The sequence below is a fragment of the Nerophis ophidion genome, linkage group LG26, assembly GCF_033978795.1.
Source record: "Nerophis ophidion isolate RoL-2023_Sa linkage group LG26, RoL_Noph_v1.0, whole genome shotgun sequence".
NCBI lineage: Eukaryota > Metazoa > Chordata > Actinopteri > Syngnathiformes > Syngnathidae > Nerophis > Nerophis ophidion.
The window spans coordinates 6,543,243-6,563,415 of NC_084636.1; the positions used below are offsets into that span (position 1 = coordinate 6,543,243).

The window sequence follows — 20,173 nt, forward strand, 5'->3', positions numbered from 1 at the left end:
ATTTAATGATTGTTGTTGTCCTATGCTGACACACCTTTGTTGTTGAATTATTGTTATTTAATGATTGTTGTCCTATGCAGACACTTATGCTGTTGAATTGTTATTTAATGATTGTTGTTGTCCTATGCTGACACACCTTTGTTGTTGAATTATTGTTATTTAATGATTGTTGTCCTATGCAGACACTTATGCTGTTGAATTATTGTTATTTAATGATTGTTGTTGTCCTATGCTGACAAACCTTTGTTGTTGAATTATTCTTTTTTAATGATGTCCTCTGCTGACACACTTTTGTCATTGAATTATTGTTATCTAATAATTGTTGGTGTCCTATGCTGACACACTTTTGTTGTTGAATTTTTGTTATTTAACAATTGTTGTGGTCCTATATAGCCACACTTTTGTCATTGAATGATTGTTATTTAGTTATTGTTGGTGACCTATGCTGACACTTTTGTTGTTGAATTTTTGTTATTTAACGATTGTTGTTGTCCTACGCAGCCACACTTTTGCCATTTAATTATTGTTATTGAATGATTGTTGTTGTCCTATTTAGCCACACTTTTGTCATTGAATTATTGTTATTTAGTCATTGTTGGTGTCCTACGCACCCACACTTTTGTCATTGAATTATTATTATTTCGTGATTGTTGTCCTCTGCAGACACACGTTTGTTGTTGAATTATTGTTATTTAATGATGGTTGTTGTCCTCTGCAGCCGCATCTTTGTCGTTGAAATATTGTTATTTAATGATTGTTGTCCTCTGAAGCCGCACTTATGCCATTGAATTGTTGTTACTTAATGATTGTTGTTATCCTCTACAGCCACACTTTTGTTGTTGAATTATTGTGATTTAATGATTGTTGTTGTCCTCTGCAACCACATTTTTGTTGTTGAATTATTGTTATTGATTGTTGTTGTCCTCTGCAGCCACACTTTTGTTGTTGAATTACTGTTATTTAATGATTGTTGTTGTTGTTCTATGCAACCACATTTTTGTTGTTGAATTATTGTTATTGATTGTTGTTGTCCTCTACAGCCACACTTTTGTTGTTGAACTATTGTTATTTAATGATGTCCTATGCTGACATACTTTTGTTGTTAAATTATTGTGATTTAATGATTGTTGTTGTCCTATGCAACCACATTTTTGTTGTTGAATTATTGTTATTGATTTTTGTTGTCCTCTGCAGCCACACTTTTGTTGTTGAATTATTGTTATTTAATGATTGTTGTTGTCGTATGCTGACACACTTTTGTTGTTTGATTTTTGTTATTAGTGATTGTTGTTGTCCTAAACAGCCACACTTTTGTTGTTGACTTATTGTTATTTAATGATTGTTGTCCTCTGCAAGCACACTTTTGTAGTTGAATTGTTGTTATTTAATGATTGGTCTAGTCCTATGCAGACACTTTTGTGGTTGACTTATTGTTATTTAATAATTGTTGTTGTCCTATGCTGACACACTTTTGTTGTTGAATTATTGTTATTGTCCTATGCTGACACACTTTTGTTGTTGAATTATTGTTATTTGATGATTGTTGTTGTCCTATGCAGCCACACTTTTGTTGTTGAATTATTGTTATTCAATAATTGTTGTTGTCCTACACAGCCACACTTTTGTTGTTGAATTATTATTATTGATTGTTGTTGTCCTATAAAGCTACATTATTTTTGTTGAATTATTGTTATTTAATCATTGTTGTTGTCTTCTGCAGCCACACTTGTTGTTGAATTATTGTTATTTAATGATTGTTGTTGTCCTATGCGAACACACTTTTGTTGTTGAATTATTGTTATTGTTTGTTGTTGTCCTATAAAGATACACTATTGTTGTTGAATTATTGTTATTTGATGATTGTTGTTGTCCTATGCAGCCACACTTTTGTTGTTGAATTATTGTTTTTTAAATGATTTTTGTTGTCCTATACAGACACACTTTTGTTGTTAAATTATTGTTATTCAATAATTGTTGTTGTCCTACACAGCCACACTTTTGTTGTTGAATTATTGTTATTGAATGTTGTTGTCCTATAAAGCTACACTATTGTTGTTGAATTATTGTTATTTAATCATTTTTGTTGTCTTCTGCAGCCACACTTGTTGTTGAATTATTATTATTTAATGATTTTTGTTGTCCTATGCTAACATACTTTTGTTGTTGAATTATTGTTATTTAATGATTGTTGTTGTCCTATGCTGACACACTTTTGTTGTTGAATTATTGTTATTTAATGATTGTTGTTGTCCAATACAGCCACACTTTTGTTGTTGAATTAATGTTTTTTAATGATTGTTGTTGTCCTATACAGCCACACTTTTGTTGTTGAATTATTGTTTTTTAATGATTGTTGTTGTCCTATACAGCCACACTTTTGTTGTTGAATTATTGTTATTTAATGATTGTTGTTGTCCTCTGCAAGCACACGTTTGTTGTTGAATTGTTGTTATTTAATGATTGGTCTAGTCCTATGCAGACACTTTTGTGGTTGAATTATTGTTATTTAATGATTGTTGTTGTCCTATGCTGACACACTTTTGTTGTTGAATTATTGTTATTTGATGATTGTTGTTGTCCTATGCAGCCACACTTTTGTTGTTGAATTATTGTTATTCAATAATTGTTGTTGTCCTACACAGCCACACTTTTGTTGTTGAATTATTATTATTGATTGTTGTTGTCCTATAAAGCTACATTATTGTTGTTGAATTATTGTTATTTAATCATTGTTGTTGTCTTCTGCAGCCACACTTGTTGTTGAATTATTGTTATTTAATCATTGTTGTTGTCCTATGCTAACATACTTTTTTTGTTGAATTATTGTTATTTAATGATTGTTGTTGTCTTATGCTGACACACTTTTGTTGTTGAATTATTGTTATTTAATGATTGTTGTTGTCCTATACAGCCACACTTTTGTTGTTGAATTATTGTTTTTTTAATGGTTGCTGTTGTCCTATACAGACACACTTTTGTTGTTAAATTATTGTTATTCAATAATTGTTGTTGTCCTACACAGCCACACTTTTGTTGTTGAATTATTGTTATTGATTGTTGTTGTCCTATAAAGATACACTATTGTTGTTGAATTATTGTTATTTGATGATTGTTGTTGTCCTATGCAGCCACACTTTTGTTGTTGAATTATTGTTTTTTTTAATGATTGTTGTTGTCCTATACAGACACACTTTTGTTGTTAAATTATTGTTATTCAATAATTGTTGTTGTCCTACACAGCCACACTTTTGTTGTTGAATTATTGTTATTGATTGTTGTTGTCCTATAAAGGTACACTGTTGTTGTTGAATTATTGTTATTTAATCATTTTTGTTGTCTTCTGCAGCCACACTTGTTGTTGAATTATTATTATTTAATGATTGTTGTTGTCCTATGCTAACATACTTTTGTTGTTGAATTATTGTTATTTAATGATTGTTGTTGTCCTATGCTGACACACTTTTGTTGTTGAATGATTGTTATTTAATGATTGTTGTTGTCCAATACAGCCACACTTTTGTTGTTGAATTATTGTTTTTTAATGATTGTTGTTGTCCTATACAGACACACTTTTTTTGTTAAATTAATGTTATTAAATCATCGTTGTTGTTCTCTGCAGCCACACTTTTGTTGTTGAATTATTGTTATTTAAAGAATGTTGTCCTTTGCAGCCACACTTTTGTTGTTGAAATATTGTTATTTAATGATTGTTGTCCTATGCTGACACACTTTTGTTGTTGAATTATTGTTATTAAATGATTGTTGTTGTCCTCTGCAGCCACATTTTTGTTGTTGAATTATTGTTATTAAATCATTGTTGTTGTCTTCTGCAGCCACACTTGTTGTTGAATTATTGTTATTTAATGACTGTTGTTGTGGTTGTAGGTGTTGCAGGATGCCCAGGCGTCCGAGGGTCAAGTGGTGGTCCTAGAGTGCAGGGTCCGTGGAGCCCCCCCTCTGCAGGTCAGATGGTTCCGCCAAAGTGAGGAGATCCTGGACTCGCCAGATTTCCGAATACTCCAGAAAAGTAAGTGTCTTTGTGTCATGGTGGACTTCCAACTCCCGCTGTCTACTAAAAAAAGATCTCTCTTCCTCAAGAGCCTCGATCTGCAGCGGAGCCAGGTAAGTCACATGACCTCCTTTTTGTAAACACCACCTGTCATGTCTCACCTGAGCGCACTCTTAATCACCGGCGTGTAGACCTGCCTCGCACACAGGCCACCTCTCAGGTCTCACCTCAAGCAGACTGGTCTGTGACTCACCTCACATCCATCCACTCACTCACCTGAACTCACTGCTGTCCTCTCCAGTTCTCTGTGACGTCTCATTACTGTAAATTGTACGAGGACCTGGAGTTGGAGAACACCCTTCATGTTTCAATTGTCAATAGAAGTTTCTGTGGAACTTAGTGGACCAGAACCTCAGTGTTGATTTTTGTGGGACCTAGTAGACTACAACCTCAGTGTTGATTTCTGTGGAACTTAGTCGACCAGAACCTCAGTGTTGATTTTTGTGGAACCTGGTTGACTAGAACCTCAGTGTTGATTTTGTATGGAACCCAGTAGACCAGAGCCTCGATGTTGATTTCTGTGGAACCTAGTAGACTAGAAGCTCAGTGTTGATTTCTGTGGAACCTAGTAGACCAGAACCTCAGTGTTGATTTTTTGTGGAACCTAGTAGACCAGAACCTCAGTGTTGATTTCTGTGGAACCTTGTAGACCAGAACCTCAGTGTTGATTTTTGTGGAACCTAGTAGACCAGAACCTCAGTGTTGATTTTTTGTGGAACCTAGTAGACCAGAACCTCAGTGTTGATTTCTGTGGAACTTAGTCGACCAGAACCTCAGAATTGATTTTTGTGGAACCTGCTTGACTAGAACCTCAGTGTTGATTTTGTATGGAACCCAGTAGACCAGAGCCTCAGTGTTGATTTCTGTGGAACCTAGTAGACTAGAAGCTCAGTGTTGATTTCTGTGGAACCTAGTAGACCAGAACCTCAGTGTTAATTTCTGGGGAACCTAGTAGACTAAAACCTCAGTGTTGATTACTGTGGAACCTAGTAGACCAGAACCTCAGTGTTGATTTTTGTGGAACCTAGTAGACCAGAACCTCAGTGTTGATTTTTTGTGGAACCTAGTAGACCAGAACCTCAGTGTTGATTTCTGTGGAACTTAGTCGACCAGAACCTCAGAATTGATTTTTGTGGAACCTGCTTGACTAGAACCTCAGTGTTGATTTTGTATGGAACCCAGTAGACCAGAGCCTCAGTGTTGATTTCTGTGGAACCTAGTAGACCAGAACCTCAGTGTTGATTTCTGTGGAATCTAGTAGACCAGAACCTCAGTGTTAATTTCTGGGGAACCTAGTAGACTAAAACCTCAGTGTTGATTACTGTGGAACCTAGTAGACCAGAACCTCAGTGTTGATTTTTGTGGAACCTAGGCGACCAGAACGTCAGTGTTGATTTCTGGGGAACCTAGTAGACTAAAGCCTCAGTGTTGATTACTGTGGAACCGAGTAGACCAGAACCTCAGTGTTGATTTTTGTGGAACCTAGGCGACCAGAACGTCAGTGTTTATTTTTTGTGGAACCTAGTAGACCAGAACCTCAGTGTTGATTTCTGTGGAACCTATACGACCAGAACCTCAGTGTTGATTTCTGTGGAACTTAGTAAACCAGAACCTCAGTGTTGATTTCTTTGGAACCTATACGACCAGAACATCAGTGTTGATTTTTGTGGAACTTAGTAGACCAGAACCTCATTGTTAATTTTCTTTGGAACCTAGTAGACCAGAGACTCAGTGTTCATTTCTGTGGAATCTAGTAGACCAGAACCTCAGTGTTGATTTGTGTGGAACCGAGTTGACCAGAGCCTCAGTATAGATTTCTGTGGAACCTATTCGACCAGAACCTTAGTGTTGATTTCTGTGGAACCTATTCGACCAGAACCTCAGTGTTGATTTTTGTGGAACCTATTCGACCAGAACCTCAGTGTTGATTTCGGTGTAACCTAGTCGACCAGAATCTTAGCGTTGATTTTTGTGGAACCTAGTTGACTACAACCTCAGTTTTGATTTCTGTGGAACCTAGTCAACCAGAACCTCAGTGTCGATTTCTGTGGAACCTAGTCGACCAGAAACTAAGTGTTGATTTCTGTAGAACCTAGTCGACTAGAACCTCAGTGTTGATTTTTGTGGAACCTAGTAAACCAGAACCTCATTGTTAATTTTCTATGGAACCTAGTAGACCAGAACATCAGTGTTGATTTCTGTGGAACCTATTCGACCAGAACCTCAGTGTTGAATTTTGTAGGAGCCAGTAGACCAGAACCTCAATGTTGATTTCTGTGGAACCTAGTCGACTGGAACCTCAGTGTTGATTTTTGTGGAACCTAGTAGACCAGAACCTCAGTGTAAATGTTTGTGGAACCTAATAGACCAGAGCCTCAGTGTTTATTTTTGTGGAACTTAGTAGACCACAACCTTAGAGTTGAATTCTGTGGAACCTAGTCAACCACAACCTCAGTGTTGATTTCTATGGAACCTAATTGACCAGAACCTCAGTGTTCATTTCTGTAGAACCTATTCGACCAGAACCTCATTGTTGATTTCTGTGGAACCTAGTAGACCAGAATCTTAGTGTTGATTTTTGTGGAATCTAGTCGACTAGAACCTCAGTTTTGATTTCTGTGGAACCTAGTCGACTAGAACCTCAGTGTTGATTACTGTGGAACCTAGTGGACCAGAAACTAAGTGTTGATTTTTGTGGAACCTAGTCGACCAGTACCTCAGTTTTGATTTCTGTGGAACCTAGTATACCAGAACCTCAGTGTTGATTTTTGTGGAACCTTGTCGACCACAACCTCAGTGTTGATTTCTGTGGAACCTAGGCGACCGGGAAATCAGTGTTGATTTTTGTGGAACCCAGTTGACCACAACCTCAGTGTTGATCACTGTGGAAACTTTATATCATCAAACTTCATTCCAAGCAGGATATTTTGGGTTGGATTGTTTTTCAGCTGCCTAATGTCTAATTTGTCTTTTCGAAGAGGAGATCTGCACCCTGGTGATTGCAGAGGCCTTTCCAGAAGACGGAGGTCTGTTCTGCTGCACCGCCTCCAATTCTTATGGTTCTGTTCAGACCAAAGCCCGGCTCACCGTCACTGCAGGTGCATCTATTGCTGCCGATGTTACAACCCTATACAAAACCTGTTTTATGACAAATACACCACTTGGTGGCGCTCTCATTTAACCCCAAAGTTTGAACCCATAATATTCTCAATGTGGTGTACAGAAGTTCTCAAGCAACTTGAAGGTATCTATTCAGATGTCCCAAAGAGGTACACACCGTTAGGGGGACTACATTTGTTTAAAAGTGGATGAAACACTGTTTTGAGACCTTGGGCACCATAAATGACAATACTTTGAGCTGTCAATCAATCAACAACGAAGTTGACAGGAGAATACAAAATCAGAACGTTTGACTCCGTGTGGAATGGATGCATACGTATTGAAGAAGAATCAATAAGGTGTTGGTAAAGATGCAGATTGAGCAGTGGCCCAGCACATCCACCAGATGGAGCTGTGGTGAAAAAAGTCCAACATGTTGGAGCGCTGCCCACAGGATCGGTGTGGAACTTAAGACTCTGCAGGTGTTGTGGTTTCTTTGGGACTAAAAGACTTATTCCAAGGATGTCTTGAATTCCCAGGAAGTGCCCGAGATGAGATAATATTGTTATCTGTACCCAGTAGGAGGAATAATACCTAATATTATACTTGTCTCCATGTTTAGGACCCAACAAGTCATCCAGTAACGGTTTACCTGGAGATGGCTCCGAGTTTGAGGACGGAGCAGCCTTCCCTCCGCCGCCTCCGTCCACAGAAATCAGCCTCTTGGAGCTGCCGCCGAAGATATTTCCACAGCCCTCCACTGAGCCTTTTCACGTAAAGGAAGTGGAGTTGTGGCCTGGTGGTTCTGGTACACCTTTGGCTCCGCACAAGACTGGTTTCATGTCGAATGGACGACTCCCGATGCAACCGTCTCCGCCTGCCGAGACCACACCTCCTCCGCCTGCAGAGACCGCACCTACTCCACCTCCACCTTCTCCTCTACTCCCACTCCAAAGCTCGCCTCCCACCCCTAAGAATCTTTCTCCGGTCCCTGGGAGAGAGGGCGGTCCTCTTCCGACGAAGCCCAAACCAAAGCTGTGAGTACCCGTCGCCGCAGTGGTCTGCATCCTTGGGGGAGACAGAGTTAGTCTGGGAGACCTGACAGTGTTGTGAGACGGTTCAAAGTTGGGCTTCTTTTCGAAAGCCAAAGTATTCCTCCTGCCTTGATCGTGTTGTCCCTGTGGCGTGGATGTAAACGGTTGTGGTCTGGCTTCAGCTCAATTGTTTGTGTTTGATCTCAGAGCGGAACCAAGAGCGTCTTTTGGTCTCGTCCTCAACTTTGACTCTCGCTGGTATCAGGAGGGAGAAGAATGGCTTTGTTTCCACAAGTTCATGACGTAAACAAGTCTGTGTGCATGAAACTGCAGAATATTTAAGACTTGCATTTTTGCGCACCTCTGGTTGGTTGGAGCATGGTCCTGCATATTATTGTTACTTACTGCACAACTTTGGGCATACTTGCACAATCTAATTGAACTGATGTCGTATATCACATACAACAAGGTCAAATTCAGGTGAGGGACAGGAGGACAGAAACATTAGCAACACTAGCACACAATAGATGTAGGTACTTGGATAGGATAATAGCTGTAGGTACCTGGATAGGAGAATAGATATCGGTACTTGGATAGGAGAATCGATATCGGTACCTGGATAGGAGAAAAGATATTGCTACTTGGATAGGAGAATAGATGTAGGCACCTGGATAGGAGAATCGATATCGGTACCTGGATAGGAGAATCGATATCGGTACTTGCGTAGGAGAATAGATGTAGGTACCTGCATAGGAGAATAGATGTTGGTACCTGGATAGGAGAATAGATGTAGGTACCTGAATAGGAGAATAAATGTAGGTACTTGGATAGGAGAATCGATATCGGTGCCTGCGTAGGAGAAAAGATGTAGGTACCTGGATAGGTGAATAGATGTAGGTACCTGGATAGGAGAATCGATATCGGTACCTGGATAGGAGAATCGATATCAGTACTTGCGTAGGAGAATAGATGTAGGTACCTGGATAGGAGAATAGATGTAGGTACCTGGATAGGAGAATAGATGTAGGTACCTGGATAGGAGAATCGATATCGGTACCTGGATAGGAGAATCGATATCAGTACTTGCGTAGGAGAATAGATGTAGGTACCTGGATAGGAGAATAGATGTAGGTACCTGGATAGGAGAATAGATGTAGGTACTGTAAAATACCGTACACATTTTGGATTACATTTGATGTAGTATGTGAAAATACTGTAAACATTTTGTATTAATGTTGATGTAGTATTTGATAATACTGTTAGCACGTCACTTTTTTAGAAGTGACATCTAGTCCATCACTTATATTGGTCACACTAGTCTTAGACTTAGATTGGTCACATCTAGTCCTAGACTTAGATTGGTCACATCTATTGTTAGATTTAAATTGGGCACATCTAGTCTTAGACTTAGCTAGTTCACACATAGTCTTAGACTTAGATTGGTCACATCTAGTCTTAGACTTATATTGGTCACATTTAGTCTTAGACTTAGATTGGTCACATCTAGTCTTAGACTTAGATTGGTCACCTTTAGTCTTAACCTTAGATTGGTCACATCTAGTCTTAGACTTATATTGGTCACATTTAGTCTTAGACTTAGATTGGTCACATCTAGTCTTAGGTTTAGACTGGTCACATCTAGTCTTAGCCTTAGACTAGTAACATCTAGTCTTAGACTTAGATTAGTAACATCTAGTCTTAGACTTAGATTGGACACATCTAGTCTTAGATTTAGATTGGTCACATCTAGTCTTAGCTTCAGATTGGTCACATCTAGTCTTAGCCTTAGATTGGTAACATCTAGTCTTAGACTTAGATTGGTCACATCTAGTCTTAGACTTAGATTGGTCACATCTAGTCTTAGCCTCAGATTGGTAACATCTAGTCTTGGACTTAGATTGGTCACATCTAGACTTAGACTTAGGTTGGTCACATCTAGTCCTAGACTTTTTTGGTCACATCTAGTCCTGGACTTAGATTGGTCACATTTAGTCTTTGCTTTAGATTGGTAACATCTAGTCTTAGACTTAGATTGGTCACATCTAGTCTTAGACTTTTTTGGTCACATCTAGTCCTGGACTTAGATTGGTCACATCTAGTCTTTGCTTTAGATTGGTAACATCTAGTCTTAGCCTCAGATTGGTCACATCTAGTCTTTGCTTTAGATTGGTAACATCTAGTCTTGGACTTAGATTGGTCACATCTAGTCTTAGACTTAGATTGGTCACATCTAGTCCTAGACTTAGATTGGTCACATCTAGTCCTAGACTTAGATTGGTCACATCTAGTAACCCGTGTGTGTAGACGCATATGAATCATCCATCCCAAAGAGATATATATTTCATACCCCTGCCATGGCGTGGATACTTGACCAGGGTGTACATCGCCTTCCTTTCCCACCAATGACCGCACCCCAGGGGGTCCATCTTTCCGCCCACACAGTTAGTTATTGAAGTTGAAATGTTGAGTCATTCTCTCCTTCCAGAACTGAGGAGGGAGACAATTGCAGGTAAATATTTGTTGCTTTAGCTTGTTTGTGCACATACATGTATTAAACATACTGTAGCTGTGAATATTCGTAAGACTATTTATAAAACGTGACTCTTTTATACCAGGGGTCACCAACCTTTTTGAAACCAAGAGCTACTTCTTGGGTACTTAATAATGCGAAGGGCTACCAGTTTGATACACACTTAAATAAATTCCCAGAAATAGCCAATTTGCTCAATTTACCTTTAACTCTATGTTATTATTAATAATTAATGTTATTTATCTTTGTCGCATCGTGGTGCGGGTTTCGTTCTCCCAGGAATGCAGACAAGCCTCGGACACAGCGTGAAGGTAGGAATAAATCATTTAATTAAAAATAAATCAGACTTTGACAAAGAAAAACGTGCGCATAGCACTTAAGGCAAAAAAACTAAAAGAGCTAGCATGGGAGCTAGAAGACAAAGAGCCCAGCGTGGAAGCTAGCAGGTAGCGAGCAGGAAACAGAAGTAGTCACTTGTTGTAAGAAGACAAACTAGGAAGCCAGACTAACTGACGGGACAAGGCAGGCTTAAAGGCCTACTAAAAGCCATTACTACCCACCACGCAGTCTGATAGTTTATATATCAATGATGAAATATTAACATTGCAACACATGCCAATACGGCCGGTTTAGTTTACTCAATTACAATTTTAAATTTCCCGCTAAGTGTCATGTTGAAAACGTTGCGGTATGATGCGTTTGACGTCTCGGGTTGGAGGGGACATATTACCGCAGCACTATTTGCGGCTATAAGTCGTCTCTTTTCATCGCATAATTACACAGTATTCTGGACATCTGTGTTACTGAATCTTTTGCAATTTGTTCAATTAATAATGGAGACGTCAAAGAAGAAAGATGTAGGTGGGAAGGTTTAGCCTTTAGCCACACAAACACACGGTGTTTCCTTGTTTAAAATTCCCGGAAGTGAAGCTTTACTATGGATCAGAGCGGTCAAGCGGACATGGATCCCGACCACTTGTCAGCCGGCAGGTTTCGGTGAGAAAATTGTGGTAAAAAGTCGCCTCTTACCGGAGATTCGCGGAGCTTGCGCCGTCCATGCAGCTGCAGTGACTTCCCTGACACATTGGCGTCAACACCCGGCCGTGGACGTACACTTCCGACTATCAGGTACTATTTAACTCACTAAAACAGTAGCAACACAATAGAAAGATAAGGGATTTCCCAGAATTATCCTAGTAAATGTGTCTAAAAACATATGAATCCGTCTCAATGCAACGCGATTGCAATTGCGTTTTTTTTTTTTTCTAGTCCGTCGCTATCAATATCCTCAAACACGAATATTTCATCCTCACTCAAATTAATGGGGAAATTGTCGTTTTTTCGGTCCGAATAGCTGTTTTTGTTGGAGGCTCCCATTAAAAACAATGTGAATATGTGAGGAGCCATCAACGGGTGACGTCATCGTCTGCGACTTCCGGTAGAGGCAGGGCTTTTTTCCAGTTGCGAACCTTATCGTGGATGTTCTCTACTAAATCCTTTCTGCAAAAATATGGCGATATGGCGAAATGATCAAGTATGACACATAGAATGGACCTGCTATCCCCGTTTAAATAAGAACATCTCATTTCTGTAGGCCTTTAAATAATGTCAGTGATTACAAAACACAGGTGTGCGTCCGGAACAAGCGTCAGTGAAAATAATAAGTTACTATGGTAATCAACTGAGAGGAGCACAAACAGGAACCGAAGGAGTCCAAAACCAACAGAAAACACAAAAGCCTCAAAAATGATATGATCCGGGCAGCGGATCATAACAGTGGAAACACTGATCATCTTAATGATTTCTCACAATAAATATATATTGTTGATGACGAGTTTTAAATAGGTTAAAATCCAATCTGCACTTTGTTAGAATATATAACAAATTGGACCAAGCTATATTTCTAACAAAGACAAATCGTTATTTCTTGTAGATTTTCCAGAGCAAAGTTTTTTCAAGAAATTCAAAAGACTTTGAAATAAGTGTCACCGTTTCATTACGAATGATATTTTTTTTAAATCAGATTTTTCACACTGTTTAGTTTGGATTAATCATGATTTTTCACGGTTGGTACACTCTTTAAGAAGGGGGACCGGAGGGTGTGTTCCAACTATCGTGGGATCACACTCCTCAGCCTTCCCGGTAAGGGTTATTCAGGTGTACTGGAGAGGAGGCTTCGCCGGATAGTCGAACCTCGGATTCAGGAGGAACAGTGTGGTTTTCGTCCTGGTCGTGGAACTGTGGACCAGCTCTATACTCTCGGCAGGGTTCTTGAGTGTGCATGGGAGTTTGCCCAACCAGTCTACATGTGCTTTGTGGACTTGGAGAAGGCATTCGACCATGTCCCTCGGGAAGTCCTGTGGGGAGTGCTCAGAGAGTATGGGGTATCGGACTGTCTTATTGTGGCGGTCCGCTCCCTGTATGATCAGTGCCAGAGCTTGGTCCGCATTGCTGGCAGTAAGTCGGACACGTTTCCAGTGAGGGTTGGACTCCGCCAAGGCTGTCCTTTGTCACCGATTCTGTTCATAACTTTTATGGACAGAATTTCTAGGCGCAGTCAAGGCGTTGAGGGGTTCCGGTTTGGTGGCCACGGGATTAGGTCTCTGCTTTTTGCAGATGATGTAGTCCTGATGGCTTCATCTGGCCGGGATCTTCAGCTCTCACTGGATCGGTTCGCAGCCGAGTGTGAAGCGACTGGAATGAGAATCAGCACCTCCAAGTCCGAGTCCATGGTTCTCGCCCGGAAAAGGGTGGAGTGCCATCTCCGGGTTGGGGAGGAGACCCTGCCCCAAGTGGAGGAGTTCAAGTACCTAGGAGTCTTGTTCACGAGTGGGGGAAGAGTGGATCGTGAGATCGACAGGCGGATCGGTGCGGCGTCTTCAGTAATGCGGACGTTGTATCGATCCGTTGTGGTGAAGAAGGAGCTGAGCCGGAAGGCAAAGCTCTCAATTTACCGGTCGATCTACGTTCCCATCCTCACCTATGGTCATGAGCTTTGGGTCATGACCGAAAGGATAAGATCACGGGTACAAGCGGCCGAAATGAGTTTCCTCCGCCGTGTGGCGGGGCTCTCCCTTAGAGATAGGGTGAGAAGCTCTGCCATCCGGGAGGAGCTCAACGTAAAGCCGCTGCTCCTCCACATCGAGAGGAGCCAGATGAGGTGGTTCGGGCATCTGGTCAGGATGCCACCCGAACGCCTCCCTAGGGATGTGTTTAGGGCACGTCCAGCTGGTAGGAGGCCACGGGGAAGACCCAGGACACGTTGGAAAGACTATGTCTCCCGGCTGGCCTGGGAACGCCTCGGGATCCCCCGGGAAGAGCTAGACGAAGTGGCTGGAGATAGGGAAGTCTGGGCTTCCCTGCTTAGGCTGCTGCCCCCGCGACCCGACCTCGGATAAGCGGAAGATGATGGATGGATGGATGGATATTACTTGAGTTTTTTCTAAAGTGCTGTCAGGGGTGTATTTTGAAGTGATTATTTGCAACAGTCGGCGTCTCCTCACTTATTTTTGCAAATAGCACCATAGGGATGTAAATCTCTTGTGTTGGACGATTCGATACACATCTCGAAGCATGGGTTACGATGCGATTCAAAAACGATTTATTTATATATAAAAAAAAAAGAACGATTCGATTTAGTTTATGAACGATTCATTATGATTCGATGCGGTGTATGATTAATTACATTTAATTCGGCGTGGCGCAGTGGGAAAATGGCCCTGCGCAACCCGAGGGTCCCTGGTTCAATCCCCACCTAGTACCAACTTCGTCACGTCCGTTGTGTCCCGAGCAAGACACTTCAACCTTGCTCCTGGTGGGTGCTGGTTAGCGCCTTGCATGGCAGCTCCCTCCATCAGTGTGTGAATGTGTGTGTGAATGGGTAAATGTGGAAGTAGTGTCAAAGCGCTTTGAGTACCTTGAAGGTAGAAAAGCACTATACAAGTACAACCCATTTATTTATTTATTTATACATTTGATTCTACAGATTTTCTAGATTTGCCAGAATATATTTTTTTTAATTTTACTCATAATATTTCACAAATATTCTTTGTTGAAAAAACAGAAGCTAAAATAAAGAATTAAATTAAAATGTATTTTATTATTCTTTATAATAAAGAAATTAATTTACTTGAACATTGATTTAAATTGTCAGGAAATAAGAGGAACGAGCTTAAAAGGTAAGAAGGTATATGTGTTTAAAAATCCTAAAATCATTTTTAAGGTTGTATTTTTTCTCAAAAATTGTCTTTCTGAAAGTTATAAGAAGCAAAGTAAAAAAATAAATGAATTTATTTAAACAAGTGAAGACCAAGTCTTTAAAATATTTTCTTGGATTTTCAAATTCTATTTGAGTTTTGTCTCTTTAAGGATTAAAAATGTCAAGCAAAGCGAGACCAGCTTGCTAGTAAAAAAATAAAATTAAAAAAATAGATGCAGCTCACTGGTAAGTGCTGCTATTTGAGCTATTTTTAGAACAGGCCAGTGGGCGACTCATCTGGTCCTTATGGGTGACCTGGTGCCCGCGGGCACCGCGTTGGTGACCCCTGCTCTATACTGTAGATGTGAGTATTCGTAAGAGATTAGTATGCTAGGATGGAGGTGTTTCCCTGGGTTTTCTGTTGCTGAGCAAGGCACTGTGGCATTGCTGGCATTCCTTGGCCGTGACTCATGGCTCCTCTCTTAGCCGAGAGTGTTTGTGTTGACGAGGTGGAAGTAATCAAGTCCCTAATGGAGAAGCTACAAGTCCCTAATGGAGAAGCTACAAGTCCCTAATGGAGTCGCAACCAAGTCTTGCTGGCGGGTGTTGCAGACACGGGGGATGTGCCGACTGTCCGAATGTTGAAACGTGGGAAGGAAAGGAAGAGAGAAAAGTAGAAAATGTCACATCTGAGTCGAGAGGTGGGCGGTCCTTCCAGGGATGTGCGAGGCCCGGGATTGGCTGAGAGTCCCCCGGCGTCTCAGTGTGAGATTGGCTGGTCAGAGGGACCTGCATGGAATGGAGAACCTTTCCAAATAAGGAAGAGTTGTGCTGACTGACCTTCCTTAGTGCGGGTGGGGGTTGGGCTAGAAGATCTGCGATGTCTGGAACCTGGTTCTGACTTGTATCCCAACCCTGAACCTGGTGCGGATCCTCTTTTATGTCTACTTCATCTATCTCTTGTCTTGATCCCAGTCCTGGATCTCGTCTGCATATTAACAAAACTGCTGATTCTAGGTCAGGGGTGTCAAACTCAAATACAGAGTGGGCCAAAATTTAAAACTGAACAAAGCCGCGGGCCGAGGTTGAACAAATTAACTTTGAATAGGGACCCAAACAAGTTTTTCATTGAATATTGAACAGACAAGGCTTATATAACTTTATAGTGACATGCAAAATTGAGTTTCAAATAATAATTAAAGCTGCAAGCAGCGTTGGTCGGGTCCGCCTTTGGCTGCTGCCCCCGAGACCCACGTTAGCGTTAGAAGACGCCTTGGAGCCACTATTTTGAGAATCTAATGCATTGTGAAAGTAATGTAGTTGTTGTATTGAAGTGAAAATATCAAACTTCCTGTTGATTTTTGCTAAAGTATGTTAATTATTCAAATGTAGGTCTAAGTGAGACCTACATAGTGTTCTATGTTTCATGTCTCTCTGACATTCCTACCGGAAGTTACAAGCAGTTTTGTCTGTGTTTTCTTCCTAGGAGCAGTTTGTCCGTGTTGTATTCCTAGGGGGGCGGTAGAGCGCAATTTTGAGTTTTGAGGTTAGATTTTTTCATCAGATCGCAATTTTTGCCAGACCTGATGTGTGTGTCAAGTTTGGTGAGTTTAGAAGCATTTTAAGGGGGTCAAATAACAGCTCAAAGAGGCAAAAATGACATTTTTTAGGAGACTTTGCACAGGGGTTCTTTGAAGGCGCGTAAAATCAAAACCTGAGAACTTATCAAAACTCTGTTCCATACTTTTAATCAGAAGGGTTCAATCCCTCTCCTGTGCGAGTTTGAAGCCAAAACAACAAACGCACTCAGAGGAGATAATGTTTGAAGAAAGGTAACCGTTTTTTACAAAACTTTTGTTTTGAAGGGGGGATTGCAAACTTCCTGTTGATTTTTGTTGGGGGTTTTCAATCTATGAAATGTAGGTCTAAGCGAGACCTACATAGAGGTTTTTGTTTCATGTCTCTCCGACATTCTTACCGGAAGTTACAAGCAGTTTTGTCTGTGTTTTCTTCCTAGGAGCAGTTTTTTCAGTGTTTTATTCAAAAATAGCGCTAGAGCGCAATTTTGAGTTTTAGGGTTTTTTTTTTTTCATTAGATCGCAATATTTGCCAGTCCTTATATGTGCGCCAAGTTTGGTGACTTTTGAAGCATTTTAAAGGGGTCAAATTACAGCGCAAAGAGGCAAAAATAGCATTTTTTGCGAAAATTTTATTTTGAAGGGGTTTTTGCCAACTTCCTGTAGATTTTTGCTGAAAGAAGTGAGTGTATGAAAATTGGGTTTAAGTCAGACCTACATAGGAGTTTTTGTTTCATGTCGCTATGACATTCCTAACAGAAGTTACATGCAGTTTTGTCTGTAATTTTTTCCTAGGGGGCGCTAGAGCGCAATTTTAATTTCGAGGGATTGGTTGCTTAATATGTTGGGAAGGTTTGCTATACGGACATGTGTGTCAAATTTGGTGAGTTTTGAAGCATGTTAAGGGGGTCAAATTACAGCGCGTAGGTGCGGAATAATAATAAAACACAGCAGTTTCAATAGGGTCCTTGGGGGCATGGGGCAAGGACCCTAATTAAAAATGATCAATGGCATTTCAAATCAAATTTAAATAAAAATTGAATGCCTCTTTTGTATTTGCAGCCTTCTGAGGTAAATATCAACATTAACTTTTTCCAGAGGCTAATACATTTGAAAATAAAATAACAATGAATAAATCAACCATTCAGGCCTTTTTAATGTCGGGGCTCAGGTGGGCGGGGTTAGAGGGGTTTGTTGGTAGCAGGGATGGGGGGTGTATATAGTAGTGGTCCGGAAGAACTAATGCTGCAAAGGGTTCTGGGTATTTGTTCTGTCGTGTTTTTGTTGTGTTTATGTTGTGTTACGGTGCGGATGTTCTCCCGAAATGTGTCGGTCATTCTTGTTTGGTGTGGCTTCACAGTGTGGCGCATATTTATAACACTGTTAAAGTTGTTTATATGGCTACCCTCAGTGTGACCTGTATGCTGTTGATCAAGTATGCCTTGCATTTACTTACATGTGTGTAGAAGCTACATATGTTATGTGACTGGGCCAGCACGCTGTTTGTGAGGAGGAAAAACAGACTTGAAGACAGGTTGTAGGGGACGCTAAAGGCAGTGCCTTTAAGGCACACCCCCAATATTGTTGTTCAGGTGGAATTCGGGAGAATGGTTGCACCGGGAGATTTTCGGGAGGGGTACTGAAATTCGAGAGTCTCCCGGGAAATCGGTGAATGCGGTGTTGGAGCGGCACCGCTGTATAGCACCGGCGGGCCAGCTCTAATGTTAATTTGATATTGCCTCAAGGGCCAAATGAAATTACACAGCGGGCCAAATGTGGCCCGCGGGCTAGAGTTTGACACCCATGTTCTAGGTGGTTTCAATCCCCAGCCTGATTCAGGTTTAACACCTTGATCTTAGTCTTAGTCCAGGTCCTCATTATGATTTGATTTGTGCTCGGGATTCTTGTCATAAGTCTTGATCAAAATCTAAACCTATTCTGAACGGATCAGGTTCTTAGTCTTGATCCGGATCACAATACTGATTGTGAGTCAGCAAAGTATGGAGCGCCATCCATTTTCGGTGTGTGTCTTCATGAATATGCAGAACATCATCAATCAATGTGATTTATCAAGACTAAAACTGTTCTCAAACTGACATAGTTACACTGTGACACCTGTGTGTGTCAACATATGTCTATTCAGCAATATCCTTTTATGATTATAGCACTGCTGGATGACTTCACATTCCATTGATGTGTTTTGTGTTTTTTAATGACTAATTAAAGATAATAACTAATTAGTTTGAATTATTGAGTACTTATTGACAGGTGCTTATAGTAATGATCATTAATCAATAGTTTAAAACTATTGTGTACTTATTTACAAGTGGTTATACAAATTGTGTTAGATGTAAATATAAACGGAATACAATGATTTGCAAATCCTTTTCAACCCATAATCAGTTGAATATGCTACAAAGACAACATATTTGATGTTCAAACTGTTAAACTTTTTTTTTTTTATTGCAAATAATAATTAACTCAGAATTTCATGGCTGCAACACGTGCCAGAGTAGTTGGGAAAGGGCATGTTCACCACTGTGTTTCTTCACCTTTTCTTTTAACAACACTCAATAAGCGTTTGGGGAACTGAGGAAACTAATTGTTGAAGCTTTGAAAGTGGAATTCTTTCCCATTCTTGTTTTATGTAGAGCTTCAGTCGTTCAACAGTCCGGGGTCTCTGCTGTCGTATTTTACGCTTCATAATGCACCACACATTTTCCATGGGAGACAGGTCTGGACTGCAGGCGGGCCAGGAAAGTACCCGCACTCTTTTTTTACAAAGCCACGCTGTTGTAACACGTGCTGAATGTGGCTTGGCAATGTCTTGCTGAAATTGATGGCGCTTAAATGGCAGCATATGTTGCTCCAAAACCTGTATGTACCTTTCAGCATTAATGGTGCCTTCACAGATGTGTAAGTTACCCATGCCTTGGGCACTAATGCACCCCCATACCATCACACATGCTGACTTTTCAACTTTGCGTTGATAACAGTCTGGATGGTTCGCTTCCCCTTTGGTCCGGATGACACAATGTCAAATATTTCCAAAAAACATCTGAAATGTGGACTCGTCCGACCACAGAACACTTTTCCACTTTGCATCAGTCCATCTTAGAAGATCTTGGGTCCAGAGAAGCCGGCAGCGTTTCTGGATGTTGTTGATAAATGGCTTTCGTTTTGCATAGTCAAGCTTTAACTTGCACTTACAGATGTAGTGACGAACTGTATTTAGTGACACTGGTTTTCTGAAGTGTTCCTGAGCCCATGTGGTGATATCCTCTTGAGATTGATGTCGGTTTTTGATACAGTGCCGTCTGAGGGATCAAAGGTCACGGTCATTCAATGTTGGTTTCCAGCCATGCCGCTTACATTGAGTGATTTCTCCAGATTCTCTGAACCTTTTGATGATATTATGGAGCGTAGATGTTGAAATCCCTAAATTTCTTGCAATTGCACTTTGAAAAACGTTGTTCTTAAACGGTTTGACTATTTGCTCACGCAGTTGTGGACAAAGGGGTGTACCTCGCCCCATCCTTTCTTGTGAAAGACTGAGCATTTTTTGGGAAGCTGTTTTTATATCCAATCATGGCACCCACCTGTTCCCAATTAGCCTGCACACCTGTGGAATGTTCCAAATAAGTGTTTGATGAGCATTCCTCAACT

The 20,173-nt window shown here is 40.5% G+C and overlaps 1 protein-coding gene across 2 annotated transcripts in view; it reads left to right on the forward strand.

Moving 5' to 3' along the window:
• LOC133543913 (palladin-like) overlaps nucleotides 1-20,173 on the forward strand; it is an 83,822-nt gene that overhangs the window by 31,734 nt on the left and 31,915 nt on the right. For both annotated transcript variants that reach the window (XM_061888822.1, XM_061888823.1), the window contains 4 exons: nucleotides 3,886-4,027; nucleotides 4,099-4,122; nucleotides 7,048-7,167; nucleotides 7,791-8,205. In XM_061888822.1, the coding sequence (XP_061744806.1) occupies nucleotides 3,886-4,027; nucleotides 4,099-4,122; nucleotides 7,048-7,167; nucleotides 7,791-8,205 (701 nt within the window). The remainder of the gene's footprint in view (nucleotides 1-3,885; nucleotides 4,028-4,098; nucleotides 4,123-7,047; nucleotides 7,168-7,790; nucleotides 8,206-20,173) is intronic.